Consider the following 27,970-nt stretch of genomic DNA (forward strand, 5'->3'; position numbering starts at 1 on the left):
TTGATATGATGGACCACAAAACGCTTTGATAACCAAGGAGCTTCATTTTGACACATGACAAATTCGGGCAGTCAAGATGTAAACAAGACGAATATTTGTTTTGAGGAGTTTTAAAGAAGGACATAGCCTCTTGGATCATAAAAAGATGTCTGATGAAGTAAACGCGGATCATAATTACAGGTTGATATCAATATTTCGTTGCATATTTGGTGCAAACATAAATTTTTATTGTAGAGTAAACATCAGAGATACTCATGATGGGCGGATCCTAAACAATGACCTATTGATAGCTTGAAAAACTGTGAAAAGGGAAAATGTTTCACATTTGTATTTGTTGTCACAATGAATTAAGGATCCTTAAATCTATCTATGAAGGGATGTGTTTTCATATAAGCTCCAGAGGTGCTGAAAAACTATTCTCTTTTGAGAAGTGGACAGGCAGAGCCTACATCCACTTCTCTCTGCAAGCCCTCAATGCCCCTCATATTTTGATTCTGGAAAACGTGTAAATGTAGGAACCAAAGACGGATTACGCATCAACCCATGTTTCGACTCCAGTTTCCCTATATTTACGAAAACATGTCATTGTATTATCATGACAATAAAAGTTCATTGAGTTAATTATTAGAATGCCTCTGACATGCATTTACGTATGATGAAATTAACAAGAACTTGTGTGTGTGTGAGAGAGAGAGAGAAAGAGAGAGAGAGTGTACTTTGAACTTAAATTAGGCTATTTACATTAAATATATTTTCTTCACTATCATGTTCTTTATATTGCTTTCATTATTATGATGAATTACAGACATTACAATATATTATTATTTATTCAACATCAGGTCAGAACGTCAAAGCCTACTGTTTGGATTGAAGGCAGTTACAGAGGGGCTTTTATCCGGACAGAGCAGCAATGTTTGGAACATCCATGGAGGACTTAACAGAATGTGTGTTCAACTGGAACACATTATGTATCATGGTTTGAAGAGTATCAAGGTGGGTCTAAGTTGAAGGTGGTAATTAATTAAAAATAGATGATACGAATTCACCTTCCTCATATCCTGTATTTTTATGAAATTCTCAAAAACATTTTGTTATAAGCAAAACGTGATGTTCGATCATGTAAAATTTTAGTACAATGTGAGTACATTTAATAATAACCAATCTTTTTTTTTTTTGGTAGGGAAATTTTGGGATAGAGTTGGATTTCTGGCCATTTGTGTACAGTCTTAAGATGTTGAACCCAGTCTTGGCCCCTGCCTTAGACAAGGTCAACCGATCAGGAGGAAATAAAGGGTCAATGTGGCTGAGAGAAAGTTTAAGGGATCACACCCTGTCCTCGCAGTTGTCTACCTTGGTGTGCAACAAATCACTGATGAAAAGGTTTTACAGTGGTAAGCTTTAGCAATTTACTTTCTACTTGTATGTTTTAAAAGATGAAATTTAATTTTTTTTTTTATTATGTGAAGTTACATGTATTAGAATATTGTTTTTTATGACCATTCTTTGTTTCAACAATTTTAACATGCAATGTAGCTCATCTCATCAAAAAGTTTTTTGCCAAAGCGCTATTAAAGGTATGTACTCATACTGATGCAAATAAAACTTGTGTGATATTTGTAACACTTACCGTTTTATTTTGTAGACTTGGCATTCCTGAATGATGCACAATACTTCAAAGCTCTTTGTGTTTGCTTAAAAGCTATTGAACTCAACCAAATTTCCTTGTTGGCTGAACTAGACCTAAAACTGGTACATGTATATTAATTCAACAAAATAATCAGAACTAAGTGATAATGTAAATACTTTTGGGTAATAAAATGATGCGAAAAATTTGAATTTTACAATGTGTGATTACCAAAGTCAATATTTTATTTTACATTTACGGTACATTTTGTGCATGGATAATTGAACTGTTTATTACAGTACATCAGCATGAAACGGTGAACTGTCTCAAAGGTAATTAAAATGCATAAAATGTTTTTGTTTGATTAATTACAGCTTAGTAATAACCATGAACCTAACATGAGGGGGTCGAGGAGTAGATCTTGGGCTGTACCAGAAAGAAAACATCACTTATCGACCAGTGAGGGAAAATCAAGCTCCCATGGTGCCATGGCTTTGGCACCACCATTTGCATCTCCAAAAAAGGAGAGTATCTTGTGTATGTCAGATGAGCATGCTGTTCCTTCTTCAATCAGTAAGAGCTCTATTATGGTACTAATAAAATGTTTACTAACTGAAAATCAGCAGTCAGTAAAGATTAAAACACACTTACTTTTTATGGTTTTAATATCTATAATGCCATAGACCTTAATTTTGAAAACAATATAAACTGTCTTTTGAATATATGATTAGAATAATTACACTGGGATCTATTTAATTACAACCATCAAGTAAAGAATAAGATAAAAAATTGAAAATATTTAATGACAATAGTGGAAAGATTCTAGAGCTTTTTGTGATAATGAAGTTTAATCCATCTTCATGTTCTAAAGGAGCAAGCACAAGCCCTGAGGACACAAAGAACATGGCTCGTGAATCTTTGAGAACAGTTCTACGGAAATCTGGTTCCGACTCCCCAACTGGGGATGCCCCTGACTTTAGTTTCTATGACAACCTCAACAGTGACCCATTATTGAATATAGAGTTTAGTGAAAATGCGGCCACTGATAGTGAGAATTCACATGCAGAAGTGGGATCTGGTGAACGCATTGTCAATTCAAGTGCAAAGAAGGCCATAGTGAGGAGCCAGTCAGATACAGGGATGTCAAAAACTTTAACTGTGATTAAAAATATATACAAAGACAACGAGGACTTTGAGCCCGGAAAGTCAGGGACTGTGAACAGGCTCGAGGATATTTTTTCTGACTCTGAGTGCCCCAAAAAGGGGGAAGAAGAAAATGTCAAGGTCAAAGCAAAATCAAAAGGGCATAAAAGGTCAAGGTCAGATCATGGAGGTATAAAAGTGGAGAAAGGACCCCAGAAAGAAAAAGGAAAAGTGCCAAATAAAACTCAGAGAGAAGATTCATCTGAACCAGCAAGTAAAGGTTTGCATTAAATACTTCTAAAAATTAAAAATTGATACACATATTTTTCTTTTTTAAACTTTCATTTTGCATGAGATTTGGATTTTATACCATACATCAACTACTTATTGATGTAATTTGCTGAAATTTTTTTTTAAGTGTGACCTAATATGTGATTGACTTTTTTCATTCCTTAATTTCATCTACTTGTGTAGACATGCAAGTTTGAATCCCAATACAAGTACTGAATTATAACTTATGTCATACTTTGACAGATATACCAGGGGAGACAACTTTCAGGCAGCCTGTACATGGTCAGTCCCTCATCAACTACCTGTCTTCTCAGGATTTTAACACCTGTGCCAATCTAGACAAGGTGTGTATTTTATTAACAACCATTTATTGTATTTTTTTAAAAATAGCTTTGATCCATTGAAAATATATTTCCTGTTAAATTTTAAAGTGTATCACTATTTTATTTAACAAAGACCAGAATTGGAATCCAAAGACCAGTTCTATGATGGTATACATGTATGTATGCACATACTGAATGTTTTTCATTCAGTAGTGCTTAAGCGGTTCATTACTTTTTCTCCAAAACTAATGAATGAAAGTCTTTCAATTGATTGTTCTTCATCCACAGGAGAATGCACATTTCAGTATATCTGAGGCATTGATAGCAGCCATAGAACAAATGAAGTGGAACCACGTCATAAGTCCGAAGGACCGTGAGGATCCTGAGGAGGAAGACTCGGACGAGGAAATCAACAAACTGAAGCAGCGAATCCGCATCCGCAAACAGCAGAAACTAAGGGAGGTAAGTCCAACTCCAAACTGTATTTATATTTACTATTATCTATAACTGCAAACTGTAAGCATTTACTTTGATCCACAAACTGACTAACTTGCATATCATTTCTTAAATAATCATTGTTATATTGTTAGAGATATAACTACCCATATGTTCATGCATCTATAGATTGATCTCACGCATGTACATCTTCGCTAACAAAGGGTTTCCGTTACACTACGCTTCTCATTATGAGAAGCGTAGTGTATCGGAACCCCTTGGTTAGCGAAGATGGTACAAGTAACACTTTGGTATTTATTTCACAGAAAGCCAAATTTTTCCCTACATCCAGTGATGGACTTACTGAAAGTAAGTATATGTGTAATCTTCTTGTATTTACATGCATTATCAATATTCAAGGTATTTATGTACATGTACACATCTGAAATTTAAGTAGCACTCAAACACTCTTGTACCTTGACTGTGTATGAAGTGTAAATATATTTTTATTAAAATATATTTACTTAATTTTATTTTTTTTTAAATCCTTCTCAATTCTTTTTTTTTTCTTCCTTGAAAATACCATCTCATATTCTAAATAATCTATTTCCTGTTTTTGTTGTCATGCACATTTCTTATCATATTAGTTGTTTTTTGTATTTGATTAGATTTTTGCTTTCGTTTCCTCAGCGGCTACAACTAGCAAGAGTCCCTCTTCAGTGTTAAATTCTTCCTGTCAAGATAACACAGGTGTGAATCGGTTTTTGTTTCTGAGAAATCAAATGTTAATTCATTTCATATATAGAGGTTAAAATAGCAATTTATAATGATATCTTAAAATGTTTAAAAAATGATTTTTCTTTCCAAATATGTTACAAAAAAGGCTATAAACCAGTGAAATATAGTGTTACACAGTGTAAATATAAGATATTTGAATTCCTTGGGGGGGGGGGGGGGGGGGGGGGGAGTGTGTTCAGACCCTTTGGCCCCCTCATGGATACTTAAACTGGTGTTTGTTTCGTCTATACTTTGTTTGAATTTTAATGCATAAAATTACCCCTTTTATAGATAGCAGTAATTCAGACATTGAGGTGGATGAAATCAATCTAACAAGTAAGTTACACAAATACTGTATTACGGTATATGCTATCCCCGACACTGCAAAATGCACTGATATTTAGATTATGTTACGCAAGAGTTTTCATTTTATTTCTGAATTAGTTTTTGTTTGTTAATACTGATTTAAGATATTTTTTGATAAATACTTTCTTGGTATGTAATGAATTTATTTCATAAAATGTATTTATCAAGGTTGACATTTCTGAACCAGAATTAAGTCTGTCCATCATTATTTTTTTTATTGCTATGGTAGAATTATTTAAACTAATTTTCTTAAATTTCTCATGCGGACTTCTGAAGTAGAGTTTATATTAATATCTTGCTATATTGAAATCTTTTATCCATGTATTTTGCATACCCAATATGCTTGAGGTGATGCATTGAGATTCGAGATGAGTAAAAAAAAAATCATAATAATGTTATCAAAATTAGATAAGTAAAGTTTCTTATTCAAGCAGGAAAGTTTATTGTGTGACTGATTCAGTTTCAGACAATGAGCAAGACAATGAGACCAATCTGAGTTTGATCAAATCTGAGGGTCTTTCACTGTCCCTTGCCTCCCTGTACTCAGGTATGCACTTGCACTCAATCCTCTCACTGCTTACGAGCCAGTCTAAAAAAAAGGAAGATGAAATTTTTCTTCAAATTTTTTTTGGTCAGACAGTGATATATCTAATTATAAAGTTTAACATTTAAAGTTTATATAGGAGATAAAAAATCTGCAAATATTTTCTGTGAGTTCTGAACTTATCTGAATCTCTTGCTAAAAATAATAAGTAAACAAGATGAATTATAAAGTAAAGTTTTCTGGTAATCCATGTTGAACCAACATTTCTAGTATCACAATAGGTTTCTTTAAACAGGTTACTGACAGACCAGTCATATTCAGTTTGTTGACTGTTTTATTTAAGTAAGAAATTAAAGTTTAGGAAATGACAACAAATGCCAAAATACTGTCCTCACTTTCAAGAAACATGTTCAGTGCATAGCTTCTATAGCTGTTAATTTAACATGAACCCTTTGTTTTACGTTAATGTTAGTTTGAGCTAATATATTTATATATAACTAGTTTCTTAATTTGAGAGAGAGAGAGAGAGAGAGAGCAACTGTATTTTATGTAGAAATTAATGTTACATGGATCTTCTTAAAGATGCAGATTTACAGAAAGTGAAGCCAGATAGACAAAGGTACAGTATGAATATGTTAATATGATGTGTACAATTTTTAACAAGTAAAAGTTGGAAAAGTTTTTAAGTCAATTTCAGCAGATATTTTAATCTAAGTATAGTTTGTCCGCTGTGTCTTATTCACCATCCTTATTTGTACAGCTCTATGGAGATATCTGACCAATCTGGCATGTCAGCAGAGTCGGTAGCCATTTTGTTGTTAAAGAAATTCTCGGAAAAGCAGCTTCCAAAGGCATCCGAGCTGGAGTGGCTGGTACCTATATCTGAGGCTCCACAGGAGGTGAGTGAGAGGAAGAGAATCAGGTTACTTTAGATATATTTTATAACGTGCATACAATATTTGGCGTAAATTGATTTTTTAACAAGTTAGCGTGGATTTGAATTAGCATATTTCTTGATTCACTTGTTCCTAAACATATATGCCTGGCATTTTGTGATAAACTTGATGTAGCAGAAGCTGCTTTCTACATAAAATGCCAAAAGGAATACACACTCAGACAAACGTTATAGGTTACAGTAAATCTGAAGGTTACCTGATGTAAACTTTTACACTTTATTTCGTTGCTTTTGTTTGACAGTTACTTCCCTTACCAAAGTCATATCCAGTATCTCCAGATGATATTGAAAATGAGATTGGAGGATTCACAAACTCGCTGTTTGGGGTGAGGACAAAAGTAGAAATATCACGTATATTACTGTTCGAAAAAAAAATCAATGATGTCTAATTCTAGGTTTCATTTGAATTTTTTTCTCTCTAAAATGCTTTCAGACATTGAGATTGAGAGGGAACAATGAATGGGCTCCTCCCAGATCACAGATCATCTTTGACATCCATCCATATCAAAAGTAAATACCAGGACTAATGTCTTTGTGGTATACATGTACTATTTAGAGAAAGACTCTCACGGTTAACAATGTTCACAATCCAAGTTAAATATGAAATAACTTTTGGTAAAAAACAAACCCAATATGATCATAATTAATAAAGATTTTTAAATTCATGGCATCTCTTTTGATTATTTTAGTTCCTAATGAAATACTGACACTTGCTAGAATTAAAAAATTGTGCTTTTGTACCCGTGAATGTAAGGATCAGTGCATCATAATGATGAATTTCCTCAATTTCAGGAGAGCTGTTGTTATGGCAAAGCAAAATTTCCGGTGTGCTGGATGTGGAACCCGAGTTGAACCAGGTAAGCAAATAAGAAAAATCAGTTTTGAACCAGCCACATAATGCATAAAAAAAGGTTCAGTTAAGGAAAATTTAACTGGTTTTCAACCAGCCAAATATTGCAAAGAAAGGTTAAAACTCATGGAAACTCTATAAGGGTCTTTAGACAACAAACTGCAGTCCTTTTATATTTTAGTGTCTACTGTAAACATACAATTTAATCCTTTCCTGTTGAGCAGTATGTATTCTTCAGAAGAGAAGTTATAACATCTAGGACCATGAACTTATAATATCAATGACTATGAGCTGGGGCCAGAGTAAAGGCCTACCTGTGATAAATGCACCATACCTGATAAATCAGATTTATATTTTAATGTTATACATGTTCACTGAAACATTTGTTTTTTGTTGAATCAGAAAGGAAGAATGTTCTTACTGGTGAACTTATGACCTCTGACAAAGGGGCCCTGCATGGGTGAAATTATAATATCTATTCAATGTTCAGTTACAGAGCTCTTTCCGTTAATTATACAGTGTCATTTACCATACTTTCAGATACTTGTTTTATGATTTTCACATGTTATTCTATAATTCAAATGGATTTTGGAAAATATATGTAAATATGCTGTATGTTTATATATTTAACACACGTACAGTATACTTTTTCTTGTATTTCAGCCTATATTAAAAGATTCCGATACTGTGAATATCTAGGGAAATACTTTTGTCAGTGTTGTCATAGAAACGAAATCAACTACATTCCGGGGCATATAATCAGGAAGTGGGATTTTAAACAGTATCCAGTGTCCAATTTCTCTTGGAGATTACTTTCAAGGATTTTTAATGAACCTTATTTTAACCTAAGTACAATTAATCCATCACTGTTCAAACGAGTGAAGTTGTTGGAGACAGTCCATGCTTTTAGAGTGCAGCTCATGTATCTGTGTAAATTTCTCAGAATTTGTAAATATTCAGAAAGGTGAGTTGAAACCATTGGTTTACTTTTCATGTCTCTAATGCCTTTCATCATCTTTAATAACAAATGCATAGCTGGTGCTTTTCATCTAAATACATGTATGTAGATGATAAAAAATCTTCCCTATTGGCCTACTATAAAATTAACAAGACCACTTTAGCCTCTTGAATTTGACTTAGATTCATATAGACATAAGTGATAATTTGTATTTCCACATGCAGTTCACATCCCTAAATATGCTACATGTAAAGCATTTATTACATGTAAGTTAGGAAAATAGACATGATAAGGGTATAGGTTTGTTATGCACTGATGAAGATGGAGAGTGCATATGGAAAAATAATTTAGATGAGGTATGGGGAAAAATTATTGTTTGCCATATATTAACATGTGATTAATGCTGAAGCTCTTTACTTTTAAATCAGATTGGACTTAAAAATTGTCTTTTGAATTTTTCTTGCATCTGTTTGTTTTAAGATGGAAAGATTGCCATATAATCTTTTCTTCAGCAAGATAGATCTATGAGTCTTCATTATATTTTAATAATATATTGTTTGCTTGATTTAGCACAAGTACATATCGTGAATTTGTACTCTGAAAAACTGCATGTTTATTGGTCACAACTTTATAAGGTATGATACTGAAATATACAAATGATTATATAAATAGGGGTAACAGTTGAATTGACAACCCTGTGAAAACCATTGTCAACTGATGCGTTGAAGAGGGGTGTCAATTTCAACTGATGCCCTCCCAAACAGGCAATATTTCTTTTATTACATTGTATTCTGAATGTCTTAATTTTTTTGACTTTAGGAGTAAGTTGAATTCTACGGAGAACCGTACGCCCATAATTTACGCGCATGTAGCGGTAACAATTTGTTTTATTATACTTTCATGTTACATGTAAATACTGAAACTGTTTGGTTTAAACGCAGTTGGTAATCCATTTTGTTATACTTTCATGTTAAATACTGAAATCTGATTGGTTAAGACGCAGTTGATAATATTTACTATTACCCTCAGCGTTAGCAACGCACTTGGCAACGGGTAACATTAAAAAATGTTACATGCGCGAAAATTATGCGCATACGGTTCGCTGTAGAATTCACATTATTCCTATATAAAAGCAGTAAAATTTTCTTAAAAATTTTAAAAAAGACATTCAGTATAACAAAATAAATAGTGCCTGTTTGGGAGGAAAACAGTTGAAATTGACACCCCGAGAAAACCATTGTCAACCTCCGCTTCGCGTCGGTTGACAATGGTTTTCTCGGGGTGTCAATTTCAACTGTTACCCTCCCACACAGGCACTATTTATATACTATTACCCTCTGCATTAGCAACACACTTGGCAACGGGTTACACAATGAATTGTTACATGCGCGTAAATTATTCGCGTACGGTTCGCGGTAGAATTCACTTTATATCTATAAAAAAGCAGTAAAATTTTCTTTAAAATAAGACACTCAGTATAATAAAATAAATAGTGCCTGTTAGGGAGGGTAAATGTTGAAATTGACACCCCTCGAGAAAACTATTGTCAACCTCCGCTTCGTGTCGGTTGACAATGGTTTTCTCGAGGTGTCAATTTCAACAGTTACCCTCCCAAACAGGCACTATTTATAAAGTGTTTTTTATGCCAAGTGTATTGCGAACGCTGAGGCCAATAGAACAAATTATAGATTGCATCTAAACCAATCAGATTTCAGTATTTAACTTGAAAGTAAAATAATGATATTTATTTCCAGTCTGGTTGGTGATATAAATGCAGAGCCCTCACATTGGTATGAAGATGTGGACGTCTACTCCATTAGTGACCTTGTTGGTGTGAGTATTGATAGATTTGAAAATTGTTTAAACATGTATTAAAGGAAATCGTTTTTGTATGACATCTTATTTTTTTTCACAAATTCCAGTGACATACTGTACATTTCTAATTACTGGTAAACCGAGGAGTTAATGTTAGCAAAAAATCAAGAGAATCGTTGTCAGTGAATAATTCTCACTTTTATTTTTGACAGTTGTAAACTGTGTAAAATTACAACAAAAGTTTGTAACTCTGGCTGTTCAAAACAAAACTGCGGAAAAATGGAAATACACTCTTGCATAAAATTAGAAATGTACAGTACTTGAGCTATTATAATGTGAGTGCATCTATTGCTTATTATGTTTCAGAGACAAGCTTAGATTTCAGTATTGAGTATATTAGTTTTGTATTTTGTGTAGATAAAGAACAGTTCTATAGTGACAAAGCTGAAGGATTTAGTGACAAAGTCCATAGATCACGTGGAGCAGTGTTCGGTAAGACAGCACAAATTTTCTCGGTCAGCCTGAGCAGTCCTATATAGAAGTCCTCTTTTATAAGTCCACTTTGCTTGATCCGCTTATTTCATCTATATTGTTCTTAGGAGGCAGTCTACGATAGAACCATGCAAAACCAAAATTTTATGATGAAGGGTGTTGATTAATTTTCACAGTTTTTCTGGATATTTCAAAAGTATTTGTACTTCTATCAGGGCTGTGGCTACATTATGTTTACTATTTATTTGTAGTTTTGTTGTTTATTTGTAGTTCTGTCAGGGCTTTGGCTACATCTGTGAGCTGTGTGGAGATGAGAGTGATATCATCTACCCATTCCAGTTGCAGACTGTCGTTGTTTGCAAAGGTTTGTTAGTTTTTATATGAATTGAGATGGATTTTACTCATGTCATTACCAAATGCTTTGACTCGATTTATATTTTGTCTCAATTGTAAAAAAATTATCCAGTCATGTTATTTTTGCCTTATCCTTAGAAACACATGGCCATTCTTGCTCACTGATTATGAGCTTACTTCCTAAATTTTTTTCTCATTCTCATGAATACTCTATTCCATATTCTGATTGGCTCTTTCACATGGAGGAAGTCTTAACAAAGTTGCTTTTAAATAAAAAAAATGGCTGCGTATTTTCATAACATAATCTTTGTAACTACAGAGTGGCACATCTTATATAGTTGGAGAATATTCATAGAAATGAGAAATTTAAATGGGTTGGGGCATGGTCTATAAAATAATGTAAGACTGCCCTTAGGTTTCTGAAGGTGGCATTTTCTTAATTTGCTTCAATATCTGTCCAGGTTCCCATCTATACTGTCTTATTTAACTTGTGTCATAACTTTACACTGTCAAGTCAATTCAACATACTTATTCTTCCTTAAATCCATTCATTTCTTTCCAAATGAATGTTGAATGCTATTAAATAACAACACATTGGAATTAACACACTTCAGTTATTTAATGTTAGACATAATAAATGTACAAATACATATTTGCATATAATAATGATGGGATTAAGATTATTTAACATAAATAAAAGATTTCATAAACTTCAAAATTGTGTAGCTGTCCAAAACTGAGGTGTGTTCAGCAGAGCGGGTGCTAGGGGCCACTTGCCAACATTGTTTGTATAGTCAGTAATATTTGATTAAGGAAAAGAGAGCTAATATTGAAAAAGTGTGAATGATTTTTACGAAATGAGCTGGCCCATGGTCACTTTTAAGAGATCAGCCTTGCGTTTACTATGATTAAATCCATGATATATACAAATAGATTCCCATTTACCAAATTAGTAATAAAGTTTTAAATGTGTATTTGTAATGCTCTTTTATTTTACTCATTTCAGATTGCACATCATGTTTCCATAAAGGGTGTTATGTAGAGGGAAAGTGTCCCAAATGTATCAGGATTGAAGCAAGGTAACTGAGTATGGTACAATTAACAAAAAAAGTTTTGTTATATTAATCTAAATCAAATCATACACTACACAAACGTGGGTCCTGGCTTAGAACTGTTGATTTTTCTAATACAACTAAAAAATAAGGTGTAAAAGTAGAAAGAATTTTTTATTTTACAAATTAATGTTGATTTCTGATCATAAACGTGTATCAAGGGCTTGGAAAAATGACCTTTTGGAGAATGAATACCGGTTTCGTTTTACCGTTAATATCCCGCACATATATTAATATGGTAATTTTATCTACCTTGTAAGTTTGCTTATTACAAAGAGTTTCCATCAAATTTTTATGATTTCTGATGTAATTTGACATTCGATCTTGAGAAGGTAAAAATCTTAAATCATAAGGTTGCAATCAAAATGGTTTGATGTTGTCAGCTGTTTAGCATATCTTTTTGATAAGCTTTTTTGATTTATGTACAGATAATAGAAACTTTGTTAAAGATTTAGCGCAAGTTTTTCCAGCAGTTCTGGTTTTAATTTTAGAAGGCAGAGACAATTGCTGGAAACGAAGATCTTTGATTCCTCAGAAGAAGAGAGCGGAAGTTAAGACTGCAACTAATAGTGAAATAGTGCAATTATTGTGATATTTTTCTTTGAATTTAATCTTTTAATTTTTTGTTGTTGAAATCCTGTATAAAATTTATTTGTTTTTTAATAATATAAGTGAGTGAATTTATCCTTTTAACTATAAAATAAAACCATTGATTAATTAAATCAAATCAAACTGATCACTCAGTAATACAATTAAAAAATATGCTTTTTATTTTCATTTTGAAATGTATGTTTTTTTATATATCATTATGGAACATTAACAGCTGTTTATTATTATTGGCTAGCTTTATATTTAAGGCAGGTTAGAGTAATATGATTTATATACCACGTACCAGTTTTCATTTCTGCAGACATTGTGTATTGTTGGTTTACTTAATGAAATCAACATACTGCAATATTGTTTAAAATCAATTTTGAAATAAATTATTTAATTTACAATTGTTTTAATTTTCTATCGTTTGAATTTATATCAAATACTAATATCAGTTTATAGTTAAGCAGCAGATTTCTAGCTCTCTGGGAAAACCTTTTGGACCTGAGTAAGTGATATTGTAGATAATAGTGATACTGTAGATACTATTTGTTTGATACTGTATATTCATGTACTAGATATGTGATACTGTAAAAGTGGTTACGCTGGAAGTAAGGTACGCTTTTTTTTGAACAGTTGAACAGTTTATTTTATCTCTTTGGTTGTAATTTACAACATAGAGAATATGACAAACATATACACAATATATACTTCATGCGTAAGTAGAGAAAAAAAGTAAACAATTATAGTTGTTCTCTACAAAATATATATGTAGCATTAATGTACAATTTTTATTATGTAGATTAATAACCAGGAGGTTAAGCCTTCTAGTTAACAATACTTATAAATTTACATAACTTGCTTAATAAGCTTACATTGTTTGAGGAAAAAAGCTTGGTAAATTTAACAATATATGGTCTAAAAAGATAAATATTTGGTATATACTTTTCTCTTTCGTTTTTCAATACAGTGCAACACAAAATATAGTGAAAATCATCTCCAAAGTCTCTGTTTAAAAAATTACATAACCTGTTACTTCTTTCTATGTCATCCATCTCTCAGTTTCAATAGGTAATTTATGGTTTGAAGTTCGAAATCTAGCTAAAACTTGTTTCATATAATTACTTAAATTAGAATTAACATACGGTTGGCATCTAAAGTCTAAATTAGTAAACACTTTATATATATAACACCTTTTGAAGAATTATTGCAGATTGATTCCCAGTTTTGTTGAAACTGATCTGTTAGTTTTTGTTTTAAGCTTTTGATTAGCCAATCATGATTAACTTCTTGGTTATTCATCCAATTATTACTGTACCCACTGTCATCTAAAATTGATTTCAAGTTTTTAGCCATTTGGATTCTTTACCATTCACATATTTAGCATAAAGTAAATATACATTATGTAACAATATTTTGACTGTTTTCCATGAATAATTGTTAACCAATATGCAATAATTCTTGTCTTGATGTGTACAATTAATGGTACTTTAATGGTATATTCAAGGCAGGTTAGAGTAATATGATTTATATACAACATACCAGTTTTCATTTCTGCAGACATTGTGTGTTGTTGGTTAATGAAATCAACATACTGCAATATTATTCAAAATCAAGTGTTGAAATAAATTATTCAATTTACTACCGTTTTAATTTTTTATCGTTTTGAATTTATATCAAATACTAATATCAGTTTATAGTTAGGCAGCAGATTTCTAGCTCTCTGGGAAAACCTTTTGGACCTGATTAAGTGATATTGTCGATAATAGTGATACTGTGGATACTATTTGTTTGATACTGTATATTCATGTACTAGATATGTGATACTATAAAAGTGGTTATTTACGCTGGAAGTAAGGTACGCTTTTTTTTAGTCAAACAACGCGTGTGGGTGTTAAGTACGCGGATGTGTGATTTACCATTCTGAAGTTATTTTGGTAGCAAGGGACAGTTTCGAATAAAGTACAATATTTTTGTAAAATTGAGAGTTGCTGTACTTGAAGGCTTATGAGTGTTGCTAAAATTCATGAAATGATTTTTAATGATTATCATTAGTTAGAGGGGTGTCTCTTGTTGAAATTGATATGCAATATGTAGGCCCCTTATGTTAGGTACATGAGAATCAGAAGTAAAATGCGAAACATGCGGCTATGACTTTTGTGCTGACTTTACACAGTGAAATTGCAAGTTACAGACGGGAGGTAAAATAACACGAAAAGTAGGTGGATGGGACATTGAAAACTATACACCGGTAAGTTTGTGATAGTGCAACATGCACGCGGTACGGAAGGTCAACCCTCTGCAGGGAATTAGCTGGGGGAGGTCTAAAAAGCTGAAAAATCATGAAAAATTAGCAAAATATGAAAGGGTCAAAATCTCATAAAAACCAGTATGTAGAGAATTTTACAGGTTTTGATTAGTAATTTTCTTCAGAAGTTGGTGATTGGCCTTATAAAGAGTGAATTAAAGGTATTTGTGCTGAATGGGAACTGAGGAAATTCTAGTTACAGAGTTCCGAAGACATGCATCCCTTGGCTACAATGAATTGTATAAAAAAAACTGTCCCCTGCCACCTTTACTATACGCGGGGATTTTTTTAAGCGGTTTTAGCTTACCGTGTAACTTGCCCCACGCGTAAATCACCACCTTTACAGTACTGTAAATGTAGATACTAGTACTTTGGCTCTGTAGTTATTAGAAGTCAAGTCGTGGGTGTTTTTCTACATGGTCCTGGATCTGCGCTAGAGTACTACATGTACTTGAATGTACTATATCCAGTTAATTTGATGGGAAATATTATTTTTTCTTATTTACAACAAATATTCATGATCTACAATCAAAAAATGTGTTTATACAAAAATCAGACTTTGTTTTTTAAATCAATAATTATGACTTATTTCAAACAAAGCACAAAATTTGAAAATATTATGGATATGGATCCTGAAACCGGAAAACATCTTTTACTTGCGACAAATTGCGGGCTGTGCATCAGTAGCTGAAACTGAGATATTCAATAAATATACTTTTCTTTTCTCTCTTATTTACATGTATAAAATTAAGATATTACTGCGTAAATTTTCGATCATTTTTTTTATTTGTAATTTTAAATTTTTGAAATTTTAAAAATTCACTTTTTCATATTTCTCTATATTAAAATATCTTACTAAACTCCGTAGAAAGAAGCAATTTGATTGGTCCAGACTTTGGTCCACATATGCTGCACCACCCAGCGCACAGGAAGGATATCTGAGAACCGTCAGCTGATCTGATGAAGTCTTTCATTTCAGCCTGATGTTGCGCAAGTAAACCAAACGTTATCTGAAATCGATATTAATTTACTATACATCAATTATTTCATACTTTCTAACGCCCCAGGCAAGTATTTGTATTACTTTGTTCCTAATTTTAATTATTTTGACCATACCAATAATTAAATTTAAAGAATACTGTAACATGGCATTAAAAAAAACTCGATCGAACTTTATTTAAGGACTTTATAATAAAGTAAAGGTACACTACGATATAAAAATCACAACAATAATACCTAGTGCATTACCCAATCGCAAAAACATCTCCTAAAAGAGATCCCACAATTGAATAAAATTCGTTTTTTGTGGAAGATTATTCCATTTATGTGGTCTAGTTTGGCTAAATTCTAATGCTGAGGAACTGTCTCACTCTCGTGTTTATCTCGTCCCATACATACAGGCCATGGCTATGTTTCAAAAGTTTGTCTTGCAGTTGCACGTGCCGTTCGGTGTATTTCAAAGAGCTTAGTTACCCTAATGTAGCGGTCATGTTAAAGGGTACCTGCAGTGCCGGTCAATTTTTGATATAATGGAGATCTATGTGTAAAAACATCATCCTGAAAATTTTAAAGCGATCGCATAAGTAGTTTTCGAGATATTTTGGGAAAACCCGATTTCACACCTGAACGAGTTTTGAATCAAGCCGATTTGGCGCGAGATGAACTGTGACGTCACGGGGTCAACGCCGCTGTATGAGAAACAGGAATATCGTATGAAAACTGTTCGTTTTCTTGCATTGTTTAATCGATATATGAACATTTTTTTTCTGTTGTTTTATTTCCTTATCAACCCTGGAAGACTAATTATACTGTTGTTTGAGTTTAACCCGTATTTTATCGAACAAAAATGCCGAATTCGGACAATTGTTTGCTTCATGAATTTCGTCAAATGTGTAACACATTTTACATATAAATGCACACCATATGTAGCAAAATGACAATTAATCAAAGCATTATTGTTATAAGAAACATATTTTGTTAATATTGTCATTCTTTCGAATGATTTCTCAGTGACATTATTAACTGATTAATAATATTGATAATACATAATGATATTTCGTAAAAGGTAACTCGGGGTCTATTCCTCGTATAAGGCATAAAATTACAAATGATGTCGCCCGATTATTCAAAAATATTGATATCGGACCAATAACAATCAAAACAGTATGCATTCTTTAACAAACAAACACGGGATTATAAACGGATCAAGGCGAAAGTCCAAGATGGCTGCATGATTTAGTCATTATGAAGTGATTAGATAAGTAACAATAAAGGCATTTACTTCGAACATTAGATTTACTATTTAATAGTATCATGCACGATTCTTTGATCTCTGATTGACGGACTATACACATGTTTTAGCTGACGAATGCTTGATTTTACACAGTCTAATTTATTTCTCTGTTTTATCTTTTAACAATTGAGTAGCTAATTATACACCAATCAATTTACCCGCCTAGAGGTGTGAAACCCTCTCTTCGTTCACCAGACTCGTGTACCTTGTGTATACATACCCCAGATACACATGTGTCTGGAACAGTGGCTTCGTTAGTTTACCTGTTTACTTGTGTCATTGTCTCGGATCACTCGTGTGTGAAAGGATATTATGTAATCAAACAATGAATAATGAACATGAATTTGCTTATGTAAGCGTGTTAAGATATCGTATTCATCGGTAAAAAGGCGACGAGAATAACAAATTTTAAAATCCTTTTAAAAGAAATCCGATTGTAGTAAAATAATAACGGATACAAATTTCTAGATCTACAATACTTAAAATAACAAGATAAGTCAAAACATCAGACCTATATCAATCATTTTGGCTGAAAAATTGAATTTAATTTGTATAGCTTTGAAAGGAAATTTCCCTCCTGTTGACCTCGTGACGTCACTTCCGCTGAAGCCTCGTTATCGCCTAATTCTGTTTTCTCTTGATTAGATTTCCCAAAGCAGGTAAAAATAGCCACTTTGAAGAGGCGTAACTCCGTTATTTTTGCACCGATTTCGATGCGGTTTTTTGCATTAGATTTTGGTAAATAAACTCTTTAACATATGTTTCACATCGGCTGGGCTGCAGGTACCCTTTAACGTGTCGTTACGTGGCGTTTTGGCCTTCATGGTAGTGAAAGCCTTCTGTCTACTTCAAGTTAACGTCAGACAAATCTAATGTTAGTTGGTACTAACACTTTTATTTTACAACGTGTAGATTTCAATTTATAGTCTTGTCTCTCTCTGATCTAATCTCTGATTTAATCTTGAACTTCATCGCAATCTCCTTCTCTCTCACTTTACAGAGGGATATATACTTTCATACTCTTGATCAATAGATCTGATTGGCTCTGCCCACCTGTACTGATCATGAGTGAACATATATTTACATTCCAGAATTATGTTTTGTTTCCAAATACAGCAACAAGACTGTCAGAACTGTCAATCAAAGAGTATTGGGGTGCAGGTTTTGAGTGTCCTGCGTGACGATGATGCATCGCTTTCGTACAATATTAAAAGGTCATAGCTAGAGACATTCATTCATACATGACTTATAGGTTGCAAAGGTTAATTAAGCAGAACATGAATTGCATGACTAACTTGCAGTATCAGGGATATCGATGCAGGCACAAAATCGCCAAATATGACAATTTGTTAATAACTTGTTTATATATTTTCAATTTGGATTTTACAGTGCCTGCATTCCGTACCTGGTTACATTTAGGACTACTGCGCAGGGCTACAAGAGTCACATAGTTCATTTTATTAGTCATCATTACAACAATTAATTGAGCAGTACATTAGTTTCAAGACAAGGTATATATAAGTATCATAATGACTAATTTGTCATACTAACAATTTAAGGTCTAAGCATGGCTATCTGGTTACAGTAAGTCTTTAATACTTCCGGTTGCATTAAAGTTCCCGACCAGCCTTAGAATGATTTTGGGTTGTCTGTAAAGACCTCTAAGTGATCTCTGATGAATATTTTGAATTTAGAATACTGTTTTATTGTTTAGCACATCATTTTTAAATGTTTTAAGTTAATAAAGCAAACATATTGTGATAGAAAAAAATACCTATCGTGAATCGCGCGGTGTCCAGGTAGCGTAGTGGACAATACACTCGCTTTTCACCGCTGCGACCCGAGTTCGATCCCCGTGATCGACAGAGGTCGTATGTGATAGGGTTTGGCGGTCGCCCGCTTGGACACGTGGGTTCTCTCCGGGTACTCCGGCTTCTTCCCACACCAATGACCCCCTCGCGCTAACATCCGTGCCAACGAGAGATATTAATATAAGTTGTAGAACTTGTTTATCAATCGTTGTAAAATAAATAAAGTTCAGTTCAATCGCGCTCTGATTAGACCACGCCAACTGATCTTGAAGGTTTTTGGACAGACAGACATAAGACAGAATTTACTCAATTGATTGTATGTTTTTCTTTATGAGCAGTTAAAGACAGAAACCTATCGTATCGTGTCATTTTGAAAAATTCCTCCGAAAAACATTTCGAACACTCGCTCCACGCTTTTTAACAAATACGGTCATGTTCGGGAATTACTTACTCTATTACTATTTTTTGACATGAACTGTTGAGCATTTTAAACAGTAGACTATTGTGGCATCGGCAATAAAACTGATGTTAAACTTCTTTAGATTGTAGAATATTAAAAGTAGGGCGTTAGAAACGTTGACCAGTATAGGATTACATAATATTTATTATTCCTGAATAAATAGTGAAGCGATTAATTAAAATTTAACTAATTAGTGTATAGTTTGAAATTCAAGATAGTCGCTGATGATGATTCAATGAAATATAAGCATATTAAAATAAACCTCGATCTTACGCTAGGGTCAACAATCAGTCCAGTTCCTCTAGTGTCAATGACCGCATGTCCAAAATGAGGACATGGATTAAGATAGTAGGGTCCGTTACAATCCCAAGACTCTCCGTACTTAGTTGTGGGTGATCCTATCACGGAAGTGAACGTGTAGTCTGTTCCATTAACCACCATGTCCTGTAAAACAACAAATAAACTGCATTTGTGTTTTTGACACAGTTATACCAACAGTTATTGAACAAGTAACACAATATTAATCTACAATTAATTTAGCAAATTTCCACACTTTACTGAAATATGTATAGTGTAATGTATTAAAGGGACCTGGACACGATTTCAAATGAAAATTTTATTTTTGATTTCTATGTATAAAATAGTTTACTTCTGTATTTTGAATGACTCACCAAAATTTGAATGTTAGAAGTCATGTTACGAGCAAGATACAGAGGAAAGAAGTTGTTGTTATGTAAACAAAGCTCGAGTCTTATAAGTTTGTTTACAAATACTGTAAAGTAAAGAAATTGCAATTTCTCTATCAAAATAACTTGTGGAAACAAGATAGACTGATTCAGTGGGTTCATAAATAATTTCATTACAACAAACAGCAATATTAGATTGAAACTTATACCAATACAACGAATATGTGAACATTAACGGGACTCGAGCTTTGTTTACAAAACAAAGAATTCTAACCTCTTTAACTCGCTTGTAACTCGATACTTGACTTTTAAATTTTGTCAAAGCATTGAAAACATCCATATTAACAATTCTAGACATAAAAATTGAAAAAATAAATTTTGAAAATTTTGAGCTCAAATCGTGTCCAAGTCCCTTTAAACTGTTATTAGTAAGGAAGCTTGAGATAACCAGTTTTTCCAGCCGCTCATGACAGAAAGCAAGATTAAGTAGATTTTACAATAACGACTAATGCGTTTATTTTTTATTTTACATTGATATATTTATGCAACATATTGGACTTAAAAAAACGCGCGCGCAAGTGTGTATTTTTGGTTATTTCGTGCAAAAGAAAAACATAAAATTCATTCAATATAACAAACTGGTACCAAGTTTCCCTTTGTTTCAAATTCAATTTAAAAGCATTTTCTTTTAAAGAAAATTAGACAATTTGAATGCAAATTTCTCCATTTTCTTTTTCATTTTTAATGTCTAGAATAGTCAATATGGGTGTTTTAAATACCTTGGCAAAATCTGAAAGTCAGAAACCGAGTTACAAGCGAGCTACAGAGGTTGGAATTCTTTGTTTTTTAATTAAACAAAGCTCAGGTCTTTTTATTTTGTACATATGTGCTATAATGGTATAAGTTTCAATTTAATGTTGCTTTTTGTTGTTGATAAAATTATTTATGAACAAATTAAACCAGTTTATCTTGTTTGCCACAATATTTTGTCAGATACATACGTTCGATGCACGTGTCTATATTATTATTCTATATGTGAACTAATCGTTATCTATCTAAAACACCAAACAAGAAAATATCGGAATGAATATCTGCAATAACGTTTTCTAAAATACTTAAAGCCTCATGATTAATGTATTTGCAATTAAGAAATATACTGTGGTTTCATCAATATTCGTTGAATACTAATTTTGTGGATTTCGTTATTAAGTTGATCCACGAAATTAAGTGTTCATTGAAGTGCAATTTTTATTAACATCTTGTATTGATAGGGTCATTGGCCACGAATTTACGTATTCTTGAAACTGTGATTTTCACTTTATCGACAAAAATTGATACCCTTGAATATTAATGAAACCACAGTATAGAGTATTGATAAAAAAAGTTCGAAAACCTCTATTTGTATTTTAATTTTGGTAAACTCCACTTGTTTTAAAGGAGGATTCAGACTGGATTGGCATGTTCGATCAGAAACTATCCAGTTTGAGCCATCGTGTTGAACAAAGCTGTTCGTGTATTTTAAGGTGATGAAATGTGAAGGTTCATTTGCCATGTCGTGACAAAAGATCTTGGTTCGCCTCCCATTGGCTGCCATTGGATAAATCCAGTAATCCCCATCTGTCGTTATGTTAGCGTATGTAATGATGTCCAAGCAGGATGCTGGCACTGAAAAATATTCAAATAATATTTAAGATAAAATAAATATGTTTAACATCAGCATTCCTTGCATTAGTTTCAATATTTACTTTTGCAAAAATGTTTCCTTCTATGAACCTATGGAATAGCGAAAACGTTAAATGCTACATGTATGTGAACTTTTTCATGACAGCACAATGATTACTGCACGCGCTTATCGTTTGACGGTTGCATTATTTCATACTAATAATAACATTATTGCTATTTTATATCTTAAATATTTACATTAATTCTGAACGTTTTGCTTTTCTCAGACTTAAATATAAGAAATAAGTAAAAAATGCAAACACGAGTAGATAAAAACACACGGTCTGTAAGTATGTTAATTAAAAACTGTAATTTTGAATTTGAGAGAAAATTCATTGATTAAAATACTTTTTGGGGGATTTTTGCAACATATATTTCTATATTTCAAAATCGTTGAAAAATATTGTGATTTGCAAATACATTTCCTTATATGAACCTATAGCAAAAACGTTGAATTATGTGTGAACTTTTTCTTGACATCGCAATGATTACCGCACGTGTATATCAGAGAGTGTTAATGAGCCTGACTGGAATAAATACAGGGTCTTCGGCTCAATGGATGAATACAGGAAACTATTCACCCCCGTTTTATTTTCGTCCCTTTTGCCCTTGTTGTTGCAGAGACAAAATGACCCATTAAATGATGAGAAAATATTTCAGTCAACATATCTTGAACTTTCCCAGCAATCACCTTTTTGTTAAGTGTTTAATGAGCCTGATTGCGGTGTTTCCGCCAGAAGGGTGTCAGTGAGGAATTATGATAAAAATCAAAGTACTGAAAGTACTGTTAGACGGTGGCGCCGTTTGAAAGTGGCATATTACATGTATGATAATTATTGTTGTCGAAAATCCAAAGCCAGTATCTCATTCATGTACTAATACTTAACGCTTACTCGCACAACTGGTCATGAGTTTCCTACATGGATAATTCTGTGGAAATCGTAGTTGTGATCACAATCCACAATTTACAAATGTTGTGTCTCTTTATCGTCATCTTTGGGGAAAACCTATAGATTTATCACAGTAGCCTTTGTTGTATAGACGTTTGTATCTACATGTTTGTATCTATATAAGTTGACATTAAAACTCCGTTTTCGGTAATACATGTACTACATGTATGTATTTTGTATGTATATTGAATGAATAAATCAAATCCAAAGCGATTTCATCACAGTACGCCCAAATATTTGATTGTATAAAAAGGGGATTTTTGGTTTTTTCCCTTTTGACCTTTGGGTTGACCCCGTAAAGGGGAACAACTTTTGAAAAGTGTGGATTGGATATAATAATATCAGGTTTTTAATAATTATTTGGTAGACATGTAGAATGTTTATTGTCCCTCTCGACAGCACTTTCCGTCAATTTCTTCACGGGGAAAAAGTTGCAGTCTTGTGGACCATCACACTTGCTTTTGTCCTCATAGTCAGTGAATACATTTAGGTGTAAAGAAAACGGAATAGTTTACAAGAACATGTTTCATAAAACTGGTATTGCTTTTGGAATGCACGTCATCATGAAACAGAAGAGTTAATCAATATTTTATCTTCGACTTTAGTGGATTATTTCCATTTGCTCACAGTGAAAATGAATAAAAATTTGAAGAAAAAAAAATAGCATACAATATACAGTCGCGGCAGTTTCATTAATCATTAATTGTATTTAGCTATAGATTCATTCAAATCATTTGAATGGATTTGGGAAAGTCACATGTATATTTTATCGCTTCTCAGTACACTTTAACACGCATAATTTACTTGCTACATTAAACTCTTCTAGTAAACTTACAAATATTGATTAATTATTCAAAATTAGTTTTCAAACAAACCAAACAAACAAAATCCAAGTTGAAAAAGCTCAAAATAGAGTTGTACTCGCGAGATAAAAATTATTTGAGAACAAAAGGGGCGATATTTACGTACATTTGTAATAATGTTATCTGTTAGTGAAAAAATCCCCCCAAAACCAAAGAAAAGGTTCTCTAATAGCATAGACGTCGACGGGCGCATATGGATTAAAGTCACAGATTGTACTTCGCTCATCAAATTGCGTTATTCAGTTTATTGTGAACAAAATTCGTCAGAAACTGTTTAGTAAACAAGATTATTATATCTTACATAACCGTTCACAATGTACCATATATGTATATGGACTATTGCATGAGTTGAACCGATTGTTTTTTCTCACAAAAAGCTAGCGTTTGCTGCAAATTATTTAGAGATACACGAGCTGACACGCCGTGAAATCCATAAGACGTTTTACAGCATATGTCATCAATCCCTTATTTGCTTACAAAAAATCTGAACTGAAAATCTTTGAAACATCGTAAAACGTGGTTTGTTTATATATGTAAAATTGTAAAATGGCGACTCGATTTGCACGTGAATTTTACAATCCGAGGTCAATCGATTAGCGTGTTTGAGAAAATGTCAGCAGCAAGTAAAGCGTCAAATTCAGTAGTAAATATTGTCTGATGAATATTGAGGTTCCTGTAATAAAATTAATGTTCCTACAGACTGCGTGGGTTACAAAATAAGGTTCATGTAAATCACAGGTCAGTCCAAAATTAAACACATTTGTATCGTAAATTTCAAGTTTTTTGTATGTTTGAAAACACATGCACACTTGTAGAAGAAAGTGTGCCATTGATCGGTTGAAGTTCAATAAAATGTAATTTATGTAATATTCATTGTCAGTATCTGTTGTGAATTCTTTGGAATAAGCTACAACAAGATAAATAGTCTGCCTCAACTAAAATTATTTCGTTGAAAAATTGCTAAAATATGAAATGGCAAACCTGTTTAAATAGTGTGTTTCTGACAACTGTTTACATCATAAAAAAACAAGAAGCGATTATTGTGAGATCTCTTAGCAAATTATCGCAGTGATATAGTTTATGCAGCCCTGATACAGAGTTTAACGTCACAACTGGCAGTTGGTGCATAAATTACCGATAACGCGTAAGCAGACAGGGTAACGGCCAATTTAAATAAAACACAATTTCATAAATTATTTAAATATATGTACAAACTAATTAGCTGCTATAATGCTTAAAATATCTGATAAGATTAAAATTAGTTCTCATACTGAAATCGACACATAGATAAAACATTGTCTGTAACACTGCATACCTAACAAAGTTATTGTTCCTTATCCGCTAGGATCCCCGTGAGAAATACTCTTCCGGTCAGGACGGTAGCAATAGACCGGGGCTATTTATAGCCACCGTCTAAAAATTGTCTTAAGGTTTTATGATAAATAAAAAAAAAATGTAAGTCCCTGCTAAATCATAAATGACATATGTGAGCACCGGTCTGCTTACAATGGAACCCTTTTAAGATTTGTTTGGATAGTTTTACTCTTGAATGTTGTACAAAATGTCTGCATTTGATTTCGATAATATCAAACGGGCCAACAGTATGATGTATATGTTTACATCTTTAGAGAAGGAGATGGCACAATATTTTAAGAAAATCGTTGGAAAAAACCACCCGTTAAGGATTGTATCAATATCCATAATTTGAGAAATAAAAAATCATTTCTTATCAATTAACTTTAAAGTATATATGTATGTGTTCTGATCTTTCCAAATGCTAGAAAGTGTGTTTAGTTAGAAGTTTATCCCATTTCGTAAAATACAAAATGTCATATCAACATTGTTTCACTAACCTCCTTCAGACGTAACATTAGGAAGAACAAATATGCTAAAGGTTATATATGAATAACTTATCGATAACCATTTGTTCTTTCGATTGAATCGTGCACATAAAAATTGAATTGTTGCAACGTTGTTAAAAGGGATTTCCTTTTTAAATTGAAGCAATAAAAACTGTCAATCAATATCATTTTTAGAAAAATGTACAATTGAAAATTAATTATGCAAACCTCGCTTGGGCCCTAACAATTCGTCATTTGAATATTTTAGACTACATGTTACAAAATCGATTCGTAGTGTTATCACAGAAAAAGACACTAGAAAATGCAAAATATTGTTGTAATATCATCAATAGCTCTCTGTGCTTATGTGGTAAATCTAAAGATACTTATCACTATTTTATTCACATGTGTAACATGTAAGTAAGCAGACATTGGAAATAATTTGTTTAACGAAATATTTCAAATTATAAATTGAAACTTTGTAACACCAATATTTTTTTCTGGGCTGACAGTGGATTATGTAAGAGTGATACCAATTAAATCATTTATTTTCATTTGTTCATTGCTTCATTAAAAATAACGAAAGATTTACATGATCTCAAATTATATGTACATCTGTAAAATCACAACTGTTTACTAGGCTAAATATGATTCAGTTTGCCTTGTTATAATTTTATTGATCTTTATGTGTTGTGTAATTAATATTTATTTCATTGACTTCTATAGGTTGTGTAGTCAATAACTATATTGTATCATGATTTTATTTGATTAAGGAGAGGAAGATCTAAGTTCCAGAACTTGTGCCCAATCTCAACTGTAAAACCACACAATAAAAATATGATCAAATCAAATAAGATATATATCAATATCAAATGCATACATTTTTTCAGCATTATCAAACCTCGTTTTCTTCGTTCAGTACAATGACACCTCGGTATTGTCTCGGCAAGTCACGCATTGTAAAAATCGGAAGCAAATCAAACTTGCTAATTTTAGTGTTTATGTTTTGGTGTTTTAAAACTTAAATTCTTTGTTTCAAGGCATGGTGATATGATATAAAAGTTGACTAACTTTTATTCTTGTCTCCCAGTTTTCAGCGGTATTTGCGCAAAAATCACTAATATGATTTAAAAAATCGTAAAATTGTTTAATCAATTTCTGTCGTTTTTATATAAGATCAATAGAATATGTCATTAGATCGGATTATACAGCAAAACCTTTTGTTGCAATCACCTTAAGGATGGGCGATTTTTATAGCTTGATCAACTGAGATAAAAAGTAAATTAGTTGTACTAGCATCTCAAATAAAAGGATTTGATAACTTAATTTTATAACTTATTCAACTTACCAAACTGTGTACTTTTCCCACTTATGATATAGTAATTCTCCACGTTTCCACTTTCGTCACCATCGTATATTACGTTGAAAAGGTTGCAAAATTTTGTCGTTTCGTTGAACAGTAATGATACACATTGTGGTTCCTGAAGGCAGATAAAACTGCATTTGAATATCCCAAATATAGGACCTGACCAAATCGACAAGGAAGGTTCAACAAGATCTAGCCTTGTTCTAGTTTTTGTAAGGTAAACCTCATCTGGAAAAGCAAGTGAAAAATACTGAAAATTGCAAAGACATATTTGTTTAAAATTTACATACGTATAAATGAAAGCTGATACATTATTTCTTTTGATAACTAAATAATTCATTTTTGTAATACTACAGAGAAATAACATACCCAGTTTTCCAAATGAATCTCGTAACAAAATTAAGAGCAATGCCGTGATTTTTCCTGTCGGTGTCATCACTCTTCAATGGGACGAATGCAACTTGAGTTCAATTTTTTGAGAAGACACTAATCATTGATCTTTTGCACTTCTCCAAGAGACCCCGTAGATTTCAGATCTTAAAGCTGACATGAATTCAGAAAAGCATTTGGTCGCCATATTAGTTTTGATCGCTCCTCTACTGTCACTGGGGTATATATACCGGTTGATAAAGTTACGGTCGGTTGCTTTTTGATCGAGGCATTCAGGTTGCACGGACTTCTGAATGCATGAACTACACAATGTAGTAAAATGTTTGTAATAAATAATAAAAGAATCAACAATCAATAAAATACAAAATATATTTATTCTTTGAAAGATTTTCCAAGGTATCCGTAATATTTTGCACATAGAGTGCTGCCTTACTTCGCATGCACATCGAACACGTGTGTCGTTCATACAGAATGCATAACGTCTGCATCATTTTTAAAACCCCAGCGGCAGTACATCCAACACTGTAGCTTAATGATAGTCAATCCAAGAAAGTAACAACGTAAAATCGTTTCCATTCGTTCCTACAAACACGCTCCGTTTCTAAAAATCCATGCGATCATTGACATTGCTCGATCTGCCACAGTGTGTA

At 32.7% G+C, this 27,970-nt stretch overlaps 2 protein-coding genes across 7 annotated transcripts; one reads left to right on the forward strand and one right to left on the reverse strand.

Moving 5' to 3' along the window:
* Positions 1-28: 28 nt before the first annotated feature.
* Positions 29-14,272, forward strand: LOC128180436 (run domain Beclin-1-interacting and cysteine-rich domain-containing protein-like). Of its 6 annotated transcripts, none has more exons than XM_052848548.1 (23): positions 29-180; positions 840-993; positions 1,181-1,391; positions 1,643-1,749; positions 1,999-2,197; positions 2,496-3,047; positions 3,302-3,402; positions 3,670-3,843; positions 4,143-4,185; positions 4,507-4,566; positions 4,885-4,929; positions 5,420-5,506; positions 6,086-6,122; positions 6,264-6,402; positions 6,701-6,784; positions 6,892-6,968; positions 7,251-7,315; positions 7,972-8,272; positions 10,021-10,099; positions 10,499-10,573; positions 10,844-10,937; positions 11,934-12,006; positions 12,531-14,272. In XM_052848548.1, exons 1-23 carry the CDS (start codon positions 146-148, stop codon positions 12,592-12,594), a joined length of 2,856 nt encoding a protein of 951 aa, XP_052704508.1. In that variant the 5' UTR covers positions 29-145; the 3' UTR covers positions 12,595-14,272. The 6 variants fall into 6 exon arrangements, with proteins under 6 accessions (XP_052704508.1, XP_052704511.1, XP_052704510.1 ...); XM_052848551.1 differs by having other exon boundaries at positions 3,311-3,402; XM_052848550.1 differs by having other exon boundaries at positions 2,496-3,041.
* A 148-nt stretch (positions 14,273-14,420) lies between these two features.
* Positions 14,421-27,890, reverse strand: LOC128180451 (A disintegrin and metalloproteinase with thrombospondin motifs 9-like). The gene is made up of 6 exons (XM_052848578.1): positions 27,300-27,890; positions 26,913-27,158; positions 21,582-21,853; positions 19,776-19,946; positions 15,795-15,948; positions 14,421-15,631 (listed from the first exon to the last, which is right to left on the reverse strand). Exons 1-6 carry the CDS (start codon positions 27,364-27,366, stop codon positions 15,591-15,593), a joined length of 951 nt encoding a protein of 316 aa, XP_052704538.1. The 5' UTR covers positions 27,367-27,890; the 3' UTR covers positions 14,421-15,590.
* Positions 27,891-27,970: the final 80 nt, after the last annotated feature.

Source organism: Crassostrea angulata, chromosome 4 (genome assembly GCF_025612915.1).
Source record: "Crassostrea angulata isolate pt1a10 chromosome 4, ASM2561291v2, whole genome shotgun sequence".
NCBI classification, from domain to species: domain Eukaryota; kingdom Metazoa; phylum Mollusca; class Bivalvia; order Ostreida; family Ostreidae; genus Magallana; species Magallana angulata.

What these genes read in the sequence shown, in the direction of transcription:
- LOC128180436 (XM_052848548.1), top strand. Translation starts at nt 146, where the DNA reads ATGTCTGATGAAGTAAACGCGGATCATAATTACAG. An exon ending in TGGAACCCGAGTTGAACCAG is followed by an intron (nt 7,316 to 7,971) that starts GTAAGCAAATAA and finishes CTTGTATTTCAG; the next exon opens with CCTATATTAAAAGATTCCGA. An exon ending in ATTTGTAAATATTCAGAAAG is followed by an intron (nt 8,273 to 10,020) that starts GTGAGTTGAAAC and finishes ATTTATTTCCAG; the next exon opens with TCTGGTTGGTGATATAAATG.
- LOC128180451 (XM_052848578.1), bottom strand. Translation starts at nt 27,366, where the DNA reads ATGACACCGACAGGAAAAATCACGGCATTGCTCTTAATTTTGTTACGA. An exon ending in AAATTAAAATACAAATAGAG is followed by an intron (nt 19,947 to 21,581) that starts GTTTTCGAACTT and finishes GTTGTTTTACAG; the next exon opens with GACATGGTGGTTAATGGAAC. An exon ending in GACTGATTGTTGACCCTAGC is followed by an intron (nt 15,949 to 19,775) that starts GTAAGATCGAGG and finishes TATCGATTTCAG; the next exon opens with ATAACGTTTGGTTTACTTGC.